This window comes from Taudactylus pleione, unplaced genomic scaffold (genome assembly GCF_031769625.1).
Source record: "Taudactylus pleione unplaced genomic scaffold, aTauple2 ptg000251l, whole genome shotgun sequence".
Taxonomy (NCBI): Eukaryota; Metazoa; Chordata; class Amphibia; order Anura; family Myobatrachidae; genus Taudactylus; species Taudactylus pleione.
The window spans coordinates 3,338,850-3,356,962 of NW_028284653.1; the positions used below are offsets into that span (position 1 = coordinate 3,338,850).

Genomic DNA, 18,113 nt, shown 5'->3' on the forward strand with positions numbered 1-18,113 from the left:
AAAACTGGCCTTTTCTTGAGGATTTCACTATTAGTAGTGCATGGTGATGCAAAGACTTCAACATGGTTGGAAAGGTGCCATCAAGAGGGCTCCAGGAAAGGATACAAAAATATTTCAAAGGAATTTACATTCCCTTTGACGAAGGTGATGAAGCATTATTAATAAGTGGAAAGCGAATGGCACCACCAACAACTTGCCTAGATAGGAGCTTCACTCTAAACTGGATGACAGAGCAAGGAGCATATTAAGCAGGGGAGCTAGCATGAGGCCAATGGCAACTTTGAAGGCCTTACAAGTCTTTATGGCTGAGACTGGTCGGTCTGTGCATGTGACAACTATTTCACAAGCTTTACACAAAGTTCGCCTGTATGGCAGCTTGTCAAGAAAGAAGCCTCTACTGAAAAAGTGTCACATTCAGTCTCATATGCATTCTGCAAAACAAAACAGACACTTGGAAAATTCTGATGTCATGTGACAAAAGGTTGTATGGTCATATGAAACAAAGGTAGAACTTTTTGTACTGAAGTCCAAGTGCTATGTTTGGTGAAAGTCAAACAGCACCCAAAACAAGCCATACCGAATGTGAAGTATGGTGGTGGAACATTATGTTATGACAGCGTTTCTCTTCACCAGGGACTGGTCAATTGGTCAGGTTTGAAGGGAATGGATGCTGCCAAGTACACCCAAATTATTGAGGAAAACCTATGGCCCCCTGATGGGCAGGTGGTCCACCTTCCAGCACAATTACCTTAAACATATCAGCAAGAGAATAACGTGATGGCTTAAGGCTAGGAAGGTGAATGTCATTGAGTGGCCAAGTCAGAGCCCTGACTTAAATCCAACAGAAAATCCGTGGATGGACTTGGAGAGCAGTTTGTTGCCTCACAACAAAATTTTACTAAAGTTGAACAATTCTGCAAAGAGTGAGTAGGGACATACCCAAGCAGACTGATGGCTTTAAGTCGCTCTACACTGTTCTCCTAGTTTACAGTATGCTATGTTTTTATTTTCACATAGGTGGTGATGCCTCTTTAAGCAGAGTGCATCTAAGAACAGACACCATCACTACGACTACCGTCACGTTACTCCCGGGTTCGGGCTTTTCACTACCGGCATGACTGGCACAGTAAACATTTGACTGACACACTATTTAATTGAAGTCAGTTTTACATGTCTTATTATGTTTAACTGCAATATGTGGTCCTGAAAAGTGCAAGCAAGCCCTGAAACTTTGACCTAAGCCTTGCATGAGGATTGTATCCAGAGATGTTCTCTGGTGTATATGCGCTAAATTGAAATGTATGTATCAAATGGAATATAAATGCCTTTTTTCACTCAAAAACCAGTGAGTGACAATTTTTGTTTCCTGGAGGAAACTGATACACATAATGTTCATTACTGTATTCATCTTAGCATGTAAACAGGAAAAAAAAAAAAAAGAGACTTGTATTGGCAAACGGTCACATGTTTGCACAGGCAACATGTTCACTGACAAAATTATAACCATATCGACATTATAAAGGTCGACCTAATATACTGAGCTCTACCTCTGGAATACCCCTCCTACCATTGAATAAAAATATTTGTAGAGTTTTTTTTAAATCTAAAATGGCCAATAAGGACTCATGTTTTCTATAAATAGCAGAAAAATTGGTCTAATGGTGCGAAAAATGTATGTGGAGGGCTTGTATTGCCAAGAAATTGGATTTTTGAAGTTGCAGATGAAAGCTACAGGGCTCTTTTCCCAATATTTTAGACATGTATACAAACACAAAATTATTTTAAACATTCATTTGCTGAAATATAATTGCTGGCTATCATTTATCCTACATTTTTAAAGTTTGTAAATACCAATTATTTGACTCCTTTTAAAAGGCTCCAATGCTTTGCCTATGGTCATTAATAGCCTGTGTACGGTCTTGCTATCATATTTACAACTTTTTTGGGGTTCAGCATGATTTCCCCTCACTTTCAGTCACTTCACATATGTGGCACACAGAGAACTTACAAAACAGAAATTATAATATTGTGAGATGACAGAACAATACGATATAGCAATCAATGCTCCGTTGTTTATAGATAAATTAATTTATTATATTACTCGCACAGAGAATTTGCGACAATGCCGAAGACTTGCTGTTTCTAAAATGATTTGCGCATGTTATTCAAATTTTTCTACTAAAAATCCTGCAATATGTGCACAAAATTAGCCATTAAGCTGGCCACACATCTAAATATTATCTGTCCAACTAGCTATGAAAATGGTCGTTCAGACAAGTTTGTTAAATGTGTGATCTAAACAATTTGTTCAAACAACAGTTTTTGACCAATTTCCGGCATTTGGGAGCAAATTGCTGATTGTCATTTGCTTTCCTACCTTACCAGATTTTCATTCCAACCAATCAACTAGTTGGCTGGTTGGACAGATAATCTTTAGATGTGTGGTCAGTTTAAGACTTCACAGTACAGAACTAATAGCTAATAGCTAATTGAATTTTGCCCATTCGGTAAAGTTGAATAGTTTTACTATTTTATTGACCAAATGCATTTACCAAAATAGACTAGAAAGCCAGGGTAGTGCTTAGCAATCCCTTGGTGTGCAAACGCTGCTCCATTTAAGCTGTTAAACGGAGCATCATTTCTAACCAATTGTATCAGCAGTTAACAAGAAACAGGATATGCAACCAGGAACCCAACAGTCTTATGGCCTGATTCAGCAAGGAACGCAGTTGCTAATACGTACGTAATCGATCAACTCGCATTGCATGTGCACAAACTAGCAATTGCGATGGGAACAGAGTTTGCAGACGCTATGCAGACTCAAAGCAGAGTGATTGACAGGAAGTGTCATTTGTGGGTGATGACGGAGGGAGAGGGGTGGTCAGGAGAATGCAGGCGTGCCAGTGCGTTTCAACGTCGTTGCATGGGCATGCATAAATTAGCCACTGCGATACTAGACGCCTCCTGAGGTCTCATTGCGTGCGGTGAAGTTAACAATTCCTGAGTGAGGTCTGACCTGCCTTAACTGTGCGTATGGGTCCGAAGTTACAGATTGTTTCGCTGTGTTGTCCTAGTATACAGATGTGAGAAAGGGGACGTGGGCATCCTTAGGTTAGGCTGTGATCACAATGCGATTGCAAACATTTGCATTTCAACGCTGATATTAGCAACTGCATACCGTGCGTATTAGCAGAATAGCGATTCTTGCTGAATTAGGCCCTTACAAAACAAACATCTTAGATTAATGCCTAAACAAGAGCACATAAATCTTCTATTAAGAATTTAACTACTAGAGTGCAGCCAGCATAAGCCAATTCTCCAAATGTTTAAAAAGGTGTTCTACCAGGTTTAATATGTATCATTTCTATTGGTCAAAGCTTTAATAAATAATCCCCATTCAGCCCCAACCCCTGCTTTGGCTGATTCTCAGTTTCTTAGGCCTCACACAACTGTTACAAAATGTACACGTATTAGGTTACAAAAAGCATTAAAATTGTACTAAATGCAGTTTAACACTGAAGGGTATATTTACTAAAGTGAGAGGTTTTTAGAAGTGGAGATGATGCCCATAGCAACCAATCATATTCGACCTAACATTTAACTAGCACCTTCTAGAAGATAATAGCTAGAATCTGATTGGTTGCTAGGGGCAACATCTCCACTTCTAAAAACTCTCACTTTAGTAAATATACCCTTGAGTCTTAGTAATTAAAAAAAAAAAAAAAAACACAACAGCAATTGGACAGGCACACTGACAAGTGCTCGCTATGTGCCAATTGAAACAGACTGCAGCATTGAGAATCATTAAAGCTCAGTAATAATACAAAGGAGTTCTTTGGGAACACTTATTAAGGACTTTGTTAACAAAAATGCTGCAGGGCAGCATTGATACATGTTAGTAATTGAGAACAAAGTATAAGCCTTTCTTTTTGCTGGAATAAACAGCACTACAGATGTGCCCTTATACTTCTTTGCTACAGTCGCGTTAAAAAGCCCCTCTTGGCGCGCCAGGTCCCATGACACTCTGCTAGCTCCGGGCATCTTTTTTTAACGATTTGTGCCAATAAATTTGATATGCAACACTTGTATATCTGAGTGTGACTGAGTCTCTGAATCTGTATACAAAGTGATAAAATGTAGCAGGTGCAGCTTTTTTAGTTACAAGTTCTGTTGTGGTTTATATACAAACTCATGTGCAAAGAGATATACAAGTGTCACATATCAAATTAATCAGCAGTCTGCTGATGAGTCTTGGCTACATCACATTGCTACTTAGATGCATTTTTGTGCAAGAAAGAAAAAAAAAAAAAAAAAAAAAAAAAGACACCCGACGCTAGCAGAATATTACGGAACTTGGCAGCTCACTCACGCCAGGCAAGTCGCACTGCATGGCGTATTGAGGGTAGATGTATGAGGACACATCTGTACTATGTACAAATCCTTTCACAACTTTATAGGACATCTAAGGGGCAATTTAATTAAAAGTGATTCCAGTGAAATTGTAGCATCATAAGAGTGCATATTAAAATACACAAACTAAAATACATCATCTAGGGGTAAAGTTGGGGAGATTTAGGGTGCCGTTACAATGGTACAGTCTTTCAGAATTACCCTGCAGTCTATCAGAGGTCCCTTTGAATTACTGCTGTTCCTAAGGGAAGAGGAGACAGTGGGGTCCTTTGACCAGGAGAGAGATACCATTTGAGTCTAAGTTTATATACGATTATTCATATTTTTAATGTACATGTACCTTATACTGTTTATTAAAGATTTCACATATAATACCAAATTATATTGTTTGCAGTTTCATGTCCACATTCTACTGTTCAATATGACCCTATATACACCAGCCAACAGTGGCTTAACTATAAATGGTGCAAGGGTTGCGCTTGCTATGGGGCCCGGCAGCTAACCCTTACTGATGTCAGCTGCTCAGGTACTTCGGGACAAGTTTATTAAGGACCGGCCATGCACCGTGGGGTTGTGGGTAGGGGTGTCCGCCTCTCCCAGCAGCAGAGCCTGTGAGAGTGAGTGTGCCCGTTTTCCTGCTACAGCTTTGGCAGTGCCAGCACCGCCTTCCCCTCCAAGCCCCACAAAATGTAAGAAGTACTCGGCTAACGATGTGGCCTGTAGTATTGCAGCAGTAACAGGCCTTTATATCAATTTGGATTGCACAGTTCCCTTCTGTGTCCTGGGAGGAGGATGAGAGGGTCCCATATGTTACAAGGCATTCCAAAAGTAATAAGATCAGCTGCCGACACCCGCCTCCCCACGTCCACAGTGCCAGGGGTCACCTCAACTTGCAGGAGACATTAATGGCAGCTGTAATTATTATCCTGATGGAGACAGTTCTGCACTATTACAACTGTATATACTGAGAACTGCTGCCAGCATCCTCCTGCTCCCCCCTGTACCCCCATCCTCCGCAATGCCAGGGTCACCTCACCTTGCAGGAGGCAATGCTTTTCAGCTATGATTATAACCCTGCTGGTGCCCATATTACACTATTACTACTGAGAGCCAGCCCATATTAACTATATTACTGAGAGCCAGCACCCTACATACCCACACCATTGCCAGGGGTGGGTATGTAATGTTCTATAAAGTCGTTACAGTGTGGCATAATGGGTTATAAGGGCATTACGACATGGCACAATGTGTTATAAGGGGCATTAGTGTGGCATATTGTGTAAGGGGTATTACTGTATTCCGAAACCACACAGGAGTGCGCATAATAGTCTTCTTTGGAGGGGTATTGGGCGGCGGAGGAGCACCAGAAATCTTTTTGGCATGGGGGAGTAAAATTTATAGTTACACCACTGGCGGGTGTGGGTGTCGAAGTGGACTGTAGTGTCACTCACTGACACGGTCCTTCCACTTGCCATGCCCTGCAGTCTGCAGAGCTAGCTTTCTCGCAAGATGATGATGTCATGATCTTGCAAGTCTCTCTCCTCTCCTAGCGGCGGGCAAGGACGACTTGAAGGGACTTGTGTGGTGCAGGAGCAGCATTAGCAGTTAGTAAGGCAGCGGCTGCTTCAGTGAGTACAGTCTGAAGGTGCCTACACTTGCCGATTTTTTTTACACGATTTGGCAGATTTCGACGAATCGCGATGACAAAAAGTGTAAAATATGCCCAAATCTTGAGTGTCCACTCACGATTACGATGCGCGTCCCCACTCGTCATACATCGCATCTTCAGATCGGCCGTGCTGTAGGGCAGATCTGACAATCTAGGATACAATGTGGTGCCGACCGCGAGTACTTTTTACTCACGATCTATCGCACGTCATGGAATTTGAATGACAGGACCCTGTACACGCCCAAATCGCCATCTTGTGCAGCATCGTGGATTGAAGGAGGAGGACACGATTGCACAATTGAAGTTTGCTATTCCTGCTTTTGGCGAGTATTGCTACTGCAACCCCACTGCCCACCAATGTGTGCCATCCACCTATAAATGCATGAACCAGCCACCACCCGCCTATATGAGACGGGCGGTGGCTGGGCCATGCATTAAACTCCCATGCCCACCAATGTGCGTCACCCACCTACCCACTCACTGCCCACCTAATAAATACCTAGAGAATATGAAAACACTCCAAATATATTTAAACGCCATAAACAAATATATTAAAAAACAGAATATATTACATCAGCATAAACAAATATATTAAAAAGCTGTAAAAAAAAACAAAAAAAAAACACACATTAAAAATCACAACCATTTACAATTATAGCTAAATATGTATATGTCCATATTTTTCTTCTTCCTATGAATGTATATGGATAGCGAGCGAGAATTTGCGACTGGATTCCTGGAGATCCTGCAGTCCAAAGAGTGTATATGGCAGAGTAGCTTTAGACAATACCTTAATAAGTCCCAAAAATTGGCAGCTTTGGAGGTGTTTTTGGAGTACACAAAAAAGTTTGTAACGGAAGCTACCTTGAAAACAGTCCGCCAGAAAATCCAGAACTTGCGTATGGTGTATGTAAAGGAAAAGAAAAAAAGTGGACGATTCCAAGCGGTCTGGAGCAGGCACAGACGACCTGTATCATCCAACGCTGTGGTACTATAACATGATAAGCTTCATCAGCGATCAGGAACCACAACGCCAGTCTGTCGTCCTGATGGCCGAGCGAGAGGGAGAAGAGGAGGCGGCAGAAGTAAGTTGCAACACACTTCATAAACCAAAACCTTTTTTTTTTTTAATCCCAAATGTCCACTTTAGTCAGTTATCTCACAGACAGTCCTCCTGCTATGGCACCGCACATGGTCCGTTGAAATAGGCCATATACTCCGCACTCACTTCTCTGGCACGTGCTGTCGATGTTGTTTGAATTGGAGGTGCAGACACTGATGTAAACTGTGCAATCTTCTCCGGATATCCTGCATCTTCTGGTCTAGCTGTGACTCAGTTGTGTTTTGCTTCGCAAAAAGTTATGCAGCACACAGCACACCATCATGATCCAGTCTATCTTGTCCACACGTAGGTTTATTGTGGTGTGGAAAATGCAGTAGCGGTTACTCAGTATTCCAAACGCATTTTCCACAATGCGCCGTGCCTTGGATAGACGATCGTTGTAGAGCCTCTTCTCTATGGTCAGGCCCCTCTGTGGAAATGGCTTCATCACATGTTCATGCAAAGCAAAAGCCTTGTCTGCAACAAAAACGTAATTTAGGCAATGTTTTGTCTCGTCCAGTGACGGCAAGCTGAGGGTTTTGTTGGTGAGTTCTGGTGGAATGCCGTCTGTTTGAAGGACCCACCATCCGAAGCACGGCCATTCTTGCCAGCATCCACAAACACAAATTCGTAGTTGGCATTTACCACTGCCATGAGAACGATGCTGAAGCAGCATTTATAGTTGCAGTAATATGATCCGGTGTTGGCAGGTGGGTTGATGCGAATATGTTTTCCATCGATGGCTCCTCCGCAGTTAGGGAAATTCCAACAATGTTCAAACTCTTCAGAGATGCTCTTCCACTCCACCACGGTATTTGGAAACTATAGAAATAGTTGAAAATGGGTTAAAACATGGACATAATATTTTTTCTCCATTTTGTTTCCTATATAGACTCCCACACAAGAGCAGACTTTGTCCTCTACTCCGGACATCAGTCTGATCGGGAACAGCGAGGTGGATACCTTGTCCCCATGCCCAGCAACCATTCAACCCCCCCAACATCTTCTGCACCTCCCCAAAGAAAAAAAAAAGGCAGGGGAGAAAGCAGCAGCTGCAATACACAGAGCAGGAGGACATATTCCTGCAGCAGGCGGAAAGAATCCTCCAAAAACGGCCTGACAACAGACTTCACGGCACATATAAATAGTGCTATGAGCAAAATGACGACCAAAGAAGGATTTCCAGAGGCTGTTAAACAGGTCTCTAAATTCACATTTACATGGTTCAACATTAATAGCTGACGATCTTCTGTACTCACCTGTCCCAACCGCCTCTGTGAGGGCCCCCCCAGACCAGTTGGATACTACTCCCCCAGCAAGTACCCCGTCCACAAGCCAAAACATTTACACTGCTCTGCTGGAGGCAGAGGCTGATTTGCCCCATTATTCGTAAATGTAATGCATTTTTTTTGTATTATTGTTGCCTGTACTATCACCAATTTTTATCACTCCCAATAGGTACTGTATGCTATACGGTGGTGATGCTGTTGATTGGACAAGGTCACTACACACATGGCACAAGTACAGATTGATGGAAGTCGGGGCCACAATCTGTACATGTGCCATGTGTGTATTGGCCTGTTCAATCTGGCATTTGACCCACCATATAGCATACAGCAGCCTAGCTATTGGGAGTTATAAAATTTGGTGATAATGCAGTTTTCTACTTTTTATATGCATAGTTTAAAATGTATATATCAAAAAACACCAACATTTTTTATTTATTACTGTGCAGTGTTGTTGGCACAGTGTTGTTAATGCAGCCTTATTGACTGACAGTACAGTTATATAAAGAGTTAAAAAAAAAAATAATACTTTCTTTCACAAGAAACAAATGTGTAGTGTGTGTTTTTGTTTCTTACCTTGCAATACTGGTACTGCAGCACTTCAACGATAGCCTTGCAGGTCTCCGGGATGATGACGCCCAAGGACTGATCGGAGATGAGGGTCCCAAACTTCAGGTCTTTCAGAGACCTTCCTGTAGCCAGGTACCTCAGGGTAACCACCAGCCTCTCTTCAGCAGGGATTGCCCTCCGCAGCCTTGTGTCCTGTCTCCGGATGTGGGGGTCACCATACTCAGCAACTCCTGGAAGGTGGCGTCCTCCATGCGCAGGTAGTTGTGGTAGTCTTCCGGGTTGTTCTCCTTGATCTCCATCAGCAGAGACATGTGAGAATGAGTATCCCTTTGCAGCAGCCACTCCTTGGTCCAGCATGCTCCTCTCCTCCTTCTTTGGGCCCTCTCCTGGCTCACCTTGACCCCAGCTTGGACAACCAACACTTTATACTGATAGGGATGCATCAGCACAGAATTCAGGAACAGGATAGAATGCAGGCAGCACACACTTGCAGGTAGAACACACTTTGTAAAAGGTAAGCCAATTACAAAGCAGAGCACAGTAGCAATGTACAGGGTTCAGCAGGTATACACCTAGACTCACTAGTAGCAGAGCAGAATGTGCACAGGGTTAAAATGGCACCTGCTTTTTATACCCCCGTAGCTAGCCCCGCCCATTATTTAAATTTCCAACCAATCATGAAGATCCTCGTGTGTTGTTTGGTAAACTCACGATCTATCGTGCACGACCTCACGATTTGGACTTCCGACACGTCGCACGATAAATCGAGAAATCGTGAATCAAAATTGGCAGCTTTTTAGACCTAATTGTGACCACTACTGCCGGGGAGAGTTCAAGAGATATCGTACACGATGTCGGATCATGAGCACATCACCAAGTGTGTAGGCACCTTGAGACACAGGCAGTGACTGTCTGATGAGAGTGAAAAACTGTGCTGTCATAAAACTGATAACTTATTCATAAATATAATATGCCATATAATAAAGATATATATATATATATATATATATATATATATATATAAATAAGACAAGAAGGCGCTGATAGTGTAGTAAATCAAAACCTGTTTGATGTTAAGGTAAGTTGTGTGCGTACATTTAGTACAAATACTCAAGCTTATCTCAATTCCACTTCAACCGGTGGTGTCATGAATCGAGACCCAAACTTCTTAAAGTCTCCGATTTAGGAATGCAGCCCAGCACCAAAACAAGATCAGAGAAAATTCATAGAGTAGTATATCAAAACTTAACAAAAATAATAAGGATTAAGGACATGTACATAAAAACCAACGCATTTCAAACAAGTGTAAGTCACCCAACCGAGGTTCCTGCTCACGGTCTTTGAAGCTTACACCCATTGAAGAAATACCATTTTTGATATACTACCCTATGAGTTTTCTCTGATCTTGTTTTGGTGCTGGGCTGCATTCCTAAATCGGAGACTTTAAGAAGTTTGGGGGGCCTATTCATCAACACTAAATTAACGTTTTTAAAGGACATTTTCCTTAAATAACGTTATTTTAGTATTCATGAAGGATCTTAACGCAGGAGATATCACTGATATCTCCTGGTTAAGTCCCCCTGTGTTAATTTCCACACTCCCCATACATTAGTAAATCAAAACCTGTTAGATAGTTATGGAGATAGTTATGGAGAGGAGGAATGATGAATTCCTCCTGTAATTAGGTAGAACTCCATGCGAGTTCTAAACCTAATTACCTCCATTAAATTTTATGTGTTAATGAATAGGCCCCTGGGTCTTGATCACACAATTGAGATAAGCTTGAGTATTTTTACTAAATGTACGCACAATATTTACCTTAAAACCAAAGAAGTTCTGATTTACTACACTATCAGCACCTTCTTGTCCTGTTGTTTGTATCTCCATTCTAGATCCATTGGCTGGCAAGGATCGCACAAGAGGAGCAGCGTTATACCATTTTGGTTGTCATCTATTTATATTTGTTTGTTCAATAGCGCATTTTTTTTGTATATTGATAACGCAATGTGTTTTGGATAGTATTTATAAACCTTACTTATTATAAGAAGAAATGAAATAATTCACACCAATACCAACTCTAAAATAAATGACAATGTTTTACTTAAAAGCAAATTAATTATACATGTATTATTGTCAAAGCAGACTTACAACATAAAAAACAATAAGTTCAACAGCAGTGACAAAATGATTATTTGCAATGCCTAGCATAGACTCACAAGGCGACAGCCAGCCATGTTTATACTTACAGCCCAGCGCCCCGGGACTCTCTCGACCTATGATTGCTCCTGCTCAACCCGACTGCCTGACCCCTCCACTATTTGATCAATCTTTTATACTTTTTCCCTCTCTGCTCCTGACATATTCTAAGATGACGAATATTAATTAATTAATTCAATATTCAAGCGCACTAAACATTTCACTGATTATAGGTTTTGTTATGATTAAAACATATTATCTCCTTTATATGTTCTCAAAATTCTGGTGACTGCTTATAGGCCAATGTTATCCTGATTAGCTCCCTTGTTGTTTAGCCAGATCTGAGACCTACTGTCTCCTAGTCTGTTCGTATTAAACTAACCCATTATTCTGTCTTGCTAGAGAAGAAATGGTTTTCATCAGTTCTAATTTACACCTATTTCCATAATAACACCTATACCTTTAGATTAAACAATATTAAACAATTAAAACTGTTGCTTCAGACACACACCTGCCTACTTTAGAAAGAGGATAGACCTCGTCTCTAGACGTGAGGCCATTCGACACATGCTGTACTCTGCGACTTACAACTTCTATATATCCTGAATCATTTCTATGTACTCTTAATTGCAAAATAATAATGAAAGACATAAGCATGCATATACTCGTGAATTGCTGAAGAAATATGTACGGTCACATATTCCGGCGTTATTAATATACATATACAAACATATATACATGTATATACATGTAAATATGTGTATATACTCTGGTTGAGATCTGAGTTGGGGTGGGGCCTAAATATTTTGCTATAGGGCCCACAAAGTTCTAGTTACGCCACACAGGAAAGGCCTTCCAGTGGTAATAGTACTATTACAGGTAGGGTTATCACTATTTAAATGTTGGTATGCCACCATTCACACTTTATGTAACACCTACTTTCTTTGTATGAACACATTGCACTGTTTATATCATCTCTTTTCCATATATTAATCTACTTTATAATTACTGTATACACAACTGAAAAATAAAAGTCACTTTGTTTTTCAATCTCTATACACAAGACATTTTCAAATACAAAAGAAGTATAAATGAGAACACACTCATTACCATGGCATCTAGTAAATTTCTATATGCCTGTGCCTAAATCATGTAGAGACACAGGCGTGTCCCTTATCATAGATAGATAGATAGATAGATAGATAGATAGATAGATAGATAGATAGATAACTTCTTAAAACACGTGATGACAATGCAATATAAACATTTTATTTATTTATTTATTCACAGTTTCTTATATAGCGCAGCATATTCCGTTGCGCTTTACAATTGGAAACATTGATAGAACAAAACAGGGTAATAACAGACAGACATAGAGGTAAGAGGGCCCTGCTTGCAAGCTTACAATCTATAAACATGAACAAGTCCCTGTATATATTATATTGTAATATAACATAAAAGTATGTCCAGTGGTGGAAATGGGATGGTATTCAGTATTATGCCATACGTGTTATGCCACTTCTACTGCTTCACTTGAAATATTACCTATATCAAATTCTATTCACTTACATTTCTATACCATCACTTACACATTTTCACATCAATCACTGTGTAAATCAGCCATTTCAGGCCTTTCCAATGATGTGACACAGTCAAGTCATGAAAGTACATATGAAAATCAATACAAATCCTTGCTCAAACATTATCCTTTATCTTCTAAAACATGTTGTATATAATTAATGCTTGTCAAATATACCTCCCAATTGTCCCGGTATTCCCAGAACAGTTCCCCCCTCTAATTTTTATAGGGGCCGATTTATTAAAAGCCTAAAAGCCTGTTACAGTCTTTTTTCTCTACCTACATAACATGGGTACGGGTATGATACGCGCGTAAAGGTTTCTCCATGCTCTTTCCTGGGGGAAACCTATTTACTAACTACCACAGCAGAACTTGTACCTATTCGGGATGTAGTGAATAGACTGGCGGACGCAATGCCGCCGGTCTAAATAGCGACTGAACCTGCCCGACAAGGGACTTAAGATAGGCATCGGCATTTCAACGCCTATCTTAATCGCGATGCCGGAGGACGACCCCCGTCATCCCGATCGTCCGTTGACGGGTAAGTATAACATTTAGCTCGGGGATGGGGGGAGGGGGTTAGCTTTAGGGACCCCCGGGGGAGACAGGGTTAGGCACCACACCCCCCCGGGGAAGGTTAGGGTTAGGCAGCACCCCGGGAAAAGTTAGGTTTAGGGTGCAGGGAGGGTTAGGTTTAGGCACCCCTAGGGGGAGGTTAGGGTTAGGCACCCCTAGGGGGAGATTAGGGTTAGGCACCCCTGGGGGAGAGTTAGGGGGGGGGAGGGTTAGGGTACTTTCCAACACCGTTGGGATCTCTCACTGATGGACTCTCAGTGTCGGGATTTGAACCGGCGGTTGTTGAGCCGCCGGTATTTCAATCCCATTCCTACATATTCTGTTATCACCATTTTACGATTGCAGCAATAAGATTAACAACATTAAGAAATGCTTTAATAAATAAAACTTTAAAATAAATTTAGTTTATGTATATTACATTTTTCAAACAATCTATATGACTGACGCACCTATACATTTGCAAAAACTGTAAGTTAACACTTACCTCTCCAGCTAGCATCACCAAGGAAGTCAAGTATCGCTTAAATTTCATGACAATATGTTTTGGTCAAATTACACTGTTAAGTAAATTTTAAAATGCTGCAATAAAAAGAATCCTAGTTATAGCTTATTTTCCCATAATGGGGCAGTATTCAATTGTTTCTACCCCCTTCACGCACGACGGAGCTATTCAATTGTTGACCCTGTCGGGCACGATCAGCTGCAGGCACACCCAGCACTTTGGTCGGGAGTAGCAGTTTTATGCGACTAAACACGAACCTCTATGGGCGCGATTAGCTAAACAATTGAATACCGCCCATGGAGACTTATACACCATAATCAATTGGGTTGAGTTAGTATAGGTTCCTATGTTTATTTTATTTTGAACCTAAAAGTGAGTATGGAGTGGGTTTTATGGCCAGACAAACAACAGATCACAAACCTTGGTTTTCATTGTAAATTTATGGAAGCAATAATCCTGTCTGTCTTTAAGAATCAATATGCCATAACTCATGTATTAAATACAGTTATGGTACACCTTGGGACTATTTATCAAAGCCTGGATAGAAATAAAATGGGTAGAAAGTACCAACCAATCAGTTCCTAACTGTCATTTATCAAAGACAGTCTGCAAAGTGACAGTTAGGAGCTGATTGGTTGGTAATTCCTCTCTCTCCAAGCTTTGATAAAGCTATTGAATTCTTCTTTTATGAAAATGCTAGAATTCCAAACCAGTTCATAAAAGCTACCTTGTTACAGCTCTAGGTTGCCAAAATCTGTAAAGCTGCTCCTGAAACAGATTCCTACACAAAATATAGATTTAATAAATGTTAAAAGTTAATGATCTAGGGAGCAAAAATGGAAAATGTTCTTGGAAAAATATATTTGTAATGTTGGCTTGGATGTGTTGTTGGAGCAGGATCTAGTCAGGATATATCCCCCTGCATACTGAATGAGGAGACACCAGCACATGAAGATGCTAGGGAAATAGGATGCTGGAAGTCACCTTGTTTCCTAGCAACTACAATACTAGATGGTCTCTATTCTGAGAAACAGTTACAGGAAAGCTTTACTGTTGCTCTAAACTCTTATCAGCTGGCAATAGCTTTATTGATGTATATGACAAAAATGATCACTTCGTCTGCACTCTACAAGGGTCCCTGGCAGAATCATTTAATATTACTGAAAAGGGTTAGGAGACTGAACAAAATGTACTAAAAATGTGTGTATAAAACTAAGAAATACACTAACTCATAGAAACTAGTAAATGTACTATAAATAGATCAATGGCTGGGGACAAAAATAAGGTTCCAGTAACACAGCTCTCCTAGTACACCTATACCGTCACACTCCTGGAGCCTATGTGCGTGGCTTGCTGATGTTTTGACGAAAGCAAGCGAGTTATTGAAACTATAAAGAAAGGATCAGCACCTGTCACAAGCAGCTTCATATTAAAAAGTAAAATAAAGTGTTACCCAGCACCCTCTCTTGCTGCTTTAAAAATATTTAAAACTTACTAAAATGACTTTGTAAAAGCGTGCTTATAGCTAGGTTCTTGAATTTAAAGCACTATAATTAGATTGTACTAATGTGTACAGTAATGTGACATGTTAAGCTGGTCCCTTAGTTGAATGCCCCTTCATTTAAGCGCAGTAATAATCAGTAGCTACTAGAAAGTGCAATGTAATCGCTAAATATATTGCAGCCTGGGGGAGCATCACACCTACATGGGCGGGGGTACCCCCTCTATACCCACACTGACACATACAATGCTGGCTGCCATCGTAACAACGTGTTGCACATACCAGGTAACACTTACCGATGCCGAGTCCCACCACCACACGGCCGCCCAGCAGGGTCTCCTTGTCCCGGGCAGCAGCCATCACCACTGCCCCGGCGGTGAAGAGAAAGCTGGCCAGGAGGATGCAGGGTCTGCGCCCCAGGACTCCGTTCAGCACCCCGCCTGCCAGCGCCGACAGCGCCGCCGCTCCCACCGTGCTGGAAACCAGCAGCTCCTGCCACAGCGCCGACAGGTTCATGTCCTTCTTCAGCAGCAGCATCGCCCCGGACACCACTCCGGTGTCATAGCCGAACAGGAACCCTCCCAGGGCAGAGAAGACGGACACCACGTAGACGAAGGTCGGGGTGACATCCTGCTGGAACTGCCGGCGGGCCGCCAGCTCCAGGTCCCCGCCGGCGGCGGCGGCAGAGGACTGGGCAGCTCCGGCTCCCTGGCTGTTGATGCTGGTACAAGAGTCGGCAGCGATCAGGCTCCTCTCCCCGGCTCCCTCCTCCTGCTTCCTCCTCTTCTTCTCCCCCATCAGGTTGCTCAGGCTCCGCAGAGTGTACTCCGCATTATCGCTGGCTTTGCGGGACATAGGTAGAGAGGCAGGCGGCCCAGCGGCGGGGCGGCCCCGGGAGAGATTGCCAGCGGCTCAGAGTCACACGCCGGCGACCGTGGTGCCAGCTGCTGAGGCCGCTCCAGTCACTCTGCACACGGTAAAGGTGCCCGGCTCACCCCGATATGTGGCGGCTCCCTGCGCTGCTCGTGTCTAGCGCCTGGCGGCAGTGTCAGTGCCAGGGCTCAGCCTGCGACTTTCCACAGACTTTGTGCATCTTCCAGTGCGTGTCCATCAAGCTAGGGCTGTGTGCGAGGGGCGGGCACAGCGCTGTCACACTGGCGGGGCGGGGCATCTGCGTCACATCTGTAACAGCAGCTGATTGTGTGACGTCACAGAGAGGCTGCTACCTGGCTGGTGTCCGCGTGTGATCAGCGGGACGCAACTGTCTCTCACAGACCAGGCTCCTGGGCTCCTCTGTCTCCTGTGGTGCTCCTCAGACTGCCTCATTCTACATGACCCTGGTAACCACGGAACGCAATGCTGAGCTTATGACCATTTCGATTCATTTACTATTGCGGTTAGCTATGTGGACTCATGGGTTGATATGTAGCAGGCCCGGCTCCTGACAGGTTCTCCGTCGGAAGAAAATCCCCGCCCTCCACTCACCTGCTGTAGGTATAATTGTATGGTCACTGGGAGGACGCAGGGAAGCACGGGATGGCGCTGGGTGCAGAGACACCTAGCCCCGGCCCTGCTGTACAGAAGATGGTTTTCACCAGGGACCTCATCATCCCTGGTATCTACAATAGCAAATTACATGTGAGTTTCCGAGCAGAGTTTTGTGCACGTGATAGGAAGGCTCACCTTTAAAGAATAATCATAGACTTTGTAATAATATTAAACTCGTTACCCCATTTATCAACAAAGCATAACCCCTTTAGCACTCGCTAAAGCGGTTATGGCCTCGGTTTTTAATAAACCCTCTAAGATTACAGCTGTTTGTCACAGCATCGTTCTCGCCATCTAAAGCAATGCGGTCCCCATTGACAACAATGGAAGGCTTCAGCAAAGCCTTCCAGGCACTGCGCGTCCCCGTGACATGCACATGTCCAGACGGACCGTCGCGCATGTGCATTACACCAGAGCCCTGTCGCTGTCAGCGTTGGGATGTAAGCTGCCCAGCGGAGAACCTCACAGAGAAGAAGGACTTGGCAGGACCTCGCCGGAGGGGTAAGTATAGGTAAATACCAGTGGTTTATTCGTTTGTATCACAGTGATACTAAATGAAAAATTACGCTGATATTTGCCATGGTTGATAGATGTGGGCCTTAGCTTTCTACCTTCCCATAGAAAAGGGTGGGGGGGGTTTAACCCCCTATTGTTCCTCAGCACACTGATTTATACTTGCAACAATATATGAACACTATATGGTAATAGAACAGAGATATTGGTTGCAGTGGCAGGCTGGGCCGGGGGGCAGGGTGCCATGTGGGCCGCAGGCAGTCTGTGTCACTGTGACACAGACTGCACCGCGTGTGTAGCACTGACCGGACGGAGTTCGGTCAGCGCTACACAGCACAAACACACAGCCGCCAGAGCCGGCAGCTGTGTGTTTGCTTTAGCAGCTGATGAGAGTCAGACAGACTCTCATCGGCTGCTGCTCCCACTGCCAGAGCCGGACATCTTCCGGCTCCCACAGTGGGTAATGGGAGTGACGTGTCACTCCCATGACGTGTCACTCCCATAATGCAAAGCGGCGGACGGAGGAGCTGATCTCGGCGGCGGGAGCAGGAGCGGGTGTCAGGTAAGTGTTTTGTTTTTATATATTATGTGTGTCTACTGCGGGGGGTCTGGCACTATAAGGAGGAGACCACTACTGGGGGCACTACAAAGGGGGGGACTA

General features: G+C 43.0%; 1 protein-coding gene across 1 annotated transcript in view; it reads right to left on the reverse strand.

The window, feature by feature from the left end:
- SLC2A13 (solute carrier family 2 member 13) overlaps window positions 1-16,534 on the reverse strand; it is a 217,530-nt gene extending 200,996 nt beyond the window's left edge. The window contains exon 1 of the mRNA XM_088480190.1: window positions 15,688-16,534. Coding sequence (XP_088336316.1) covers window positions 15,688-16,246 — 559 coding nt within the window. The 5' untranslated portion in view covers window positions 16,247-16,534. The remainder of the gene's footprint in view (window positions 1-15,687) is intronic.
- Window positions 16,535-18,113: the final 1,579 nt, after the last annotated feature.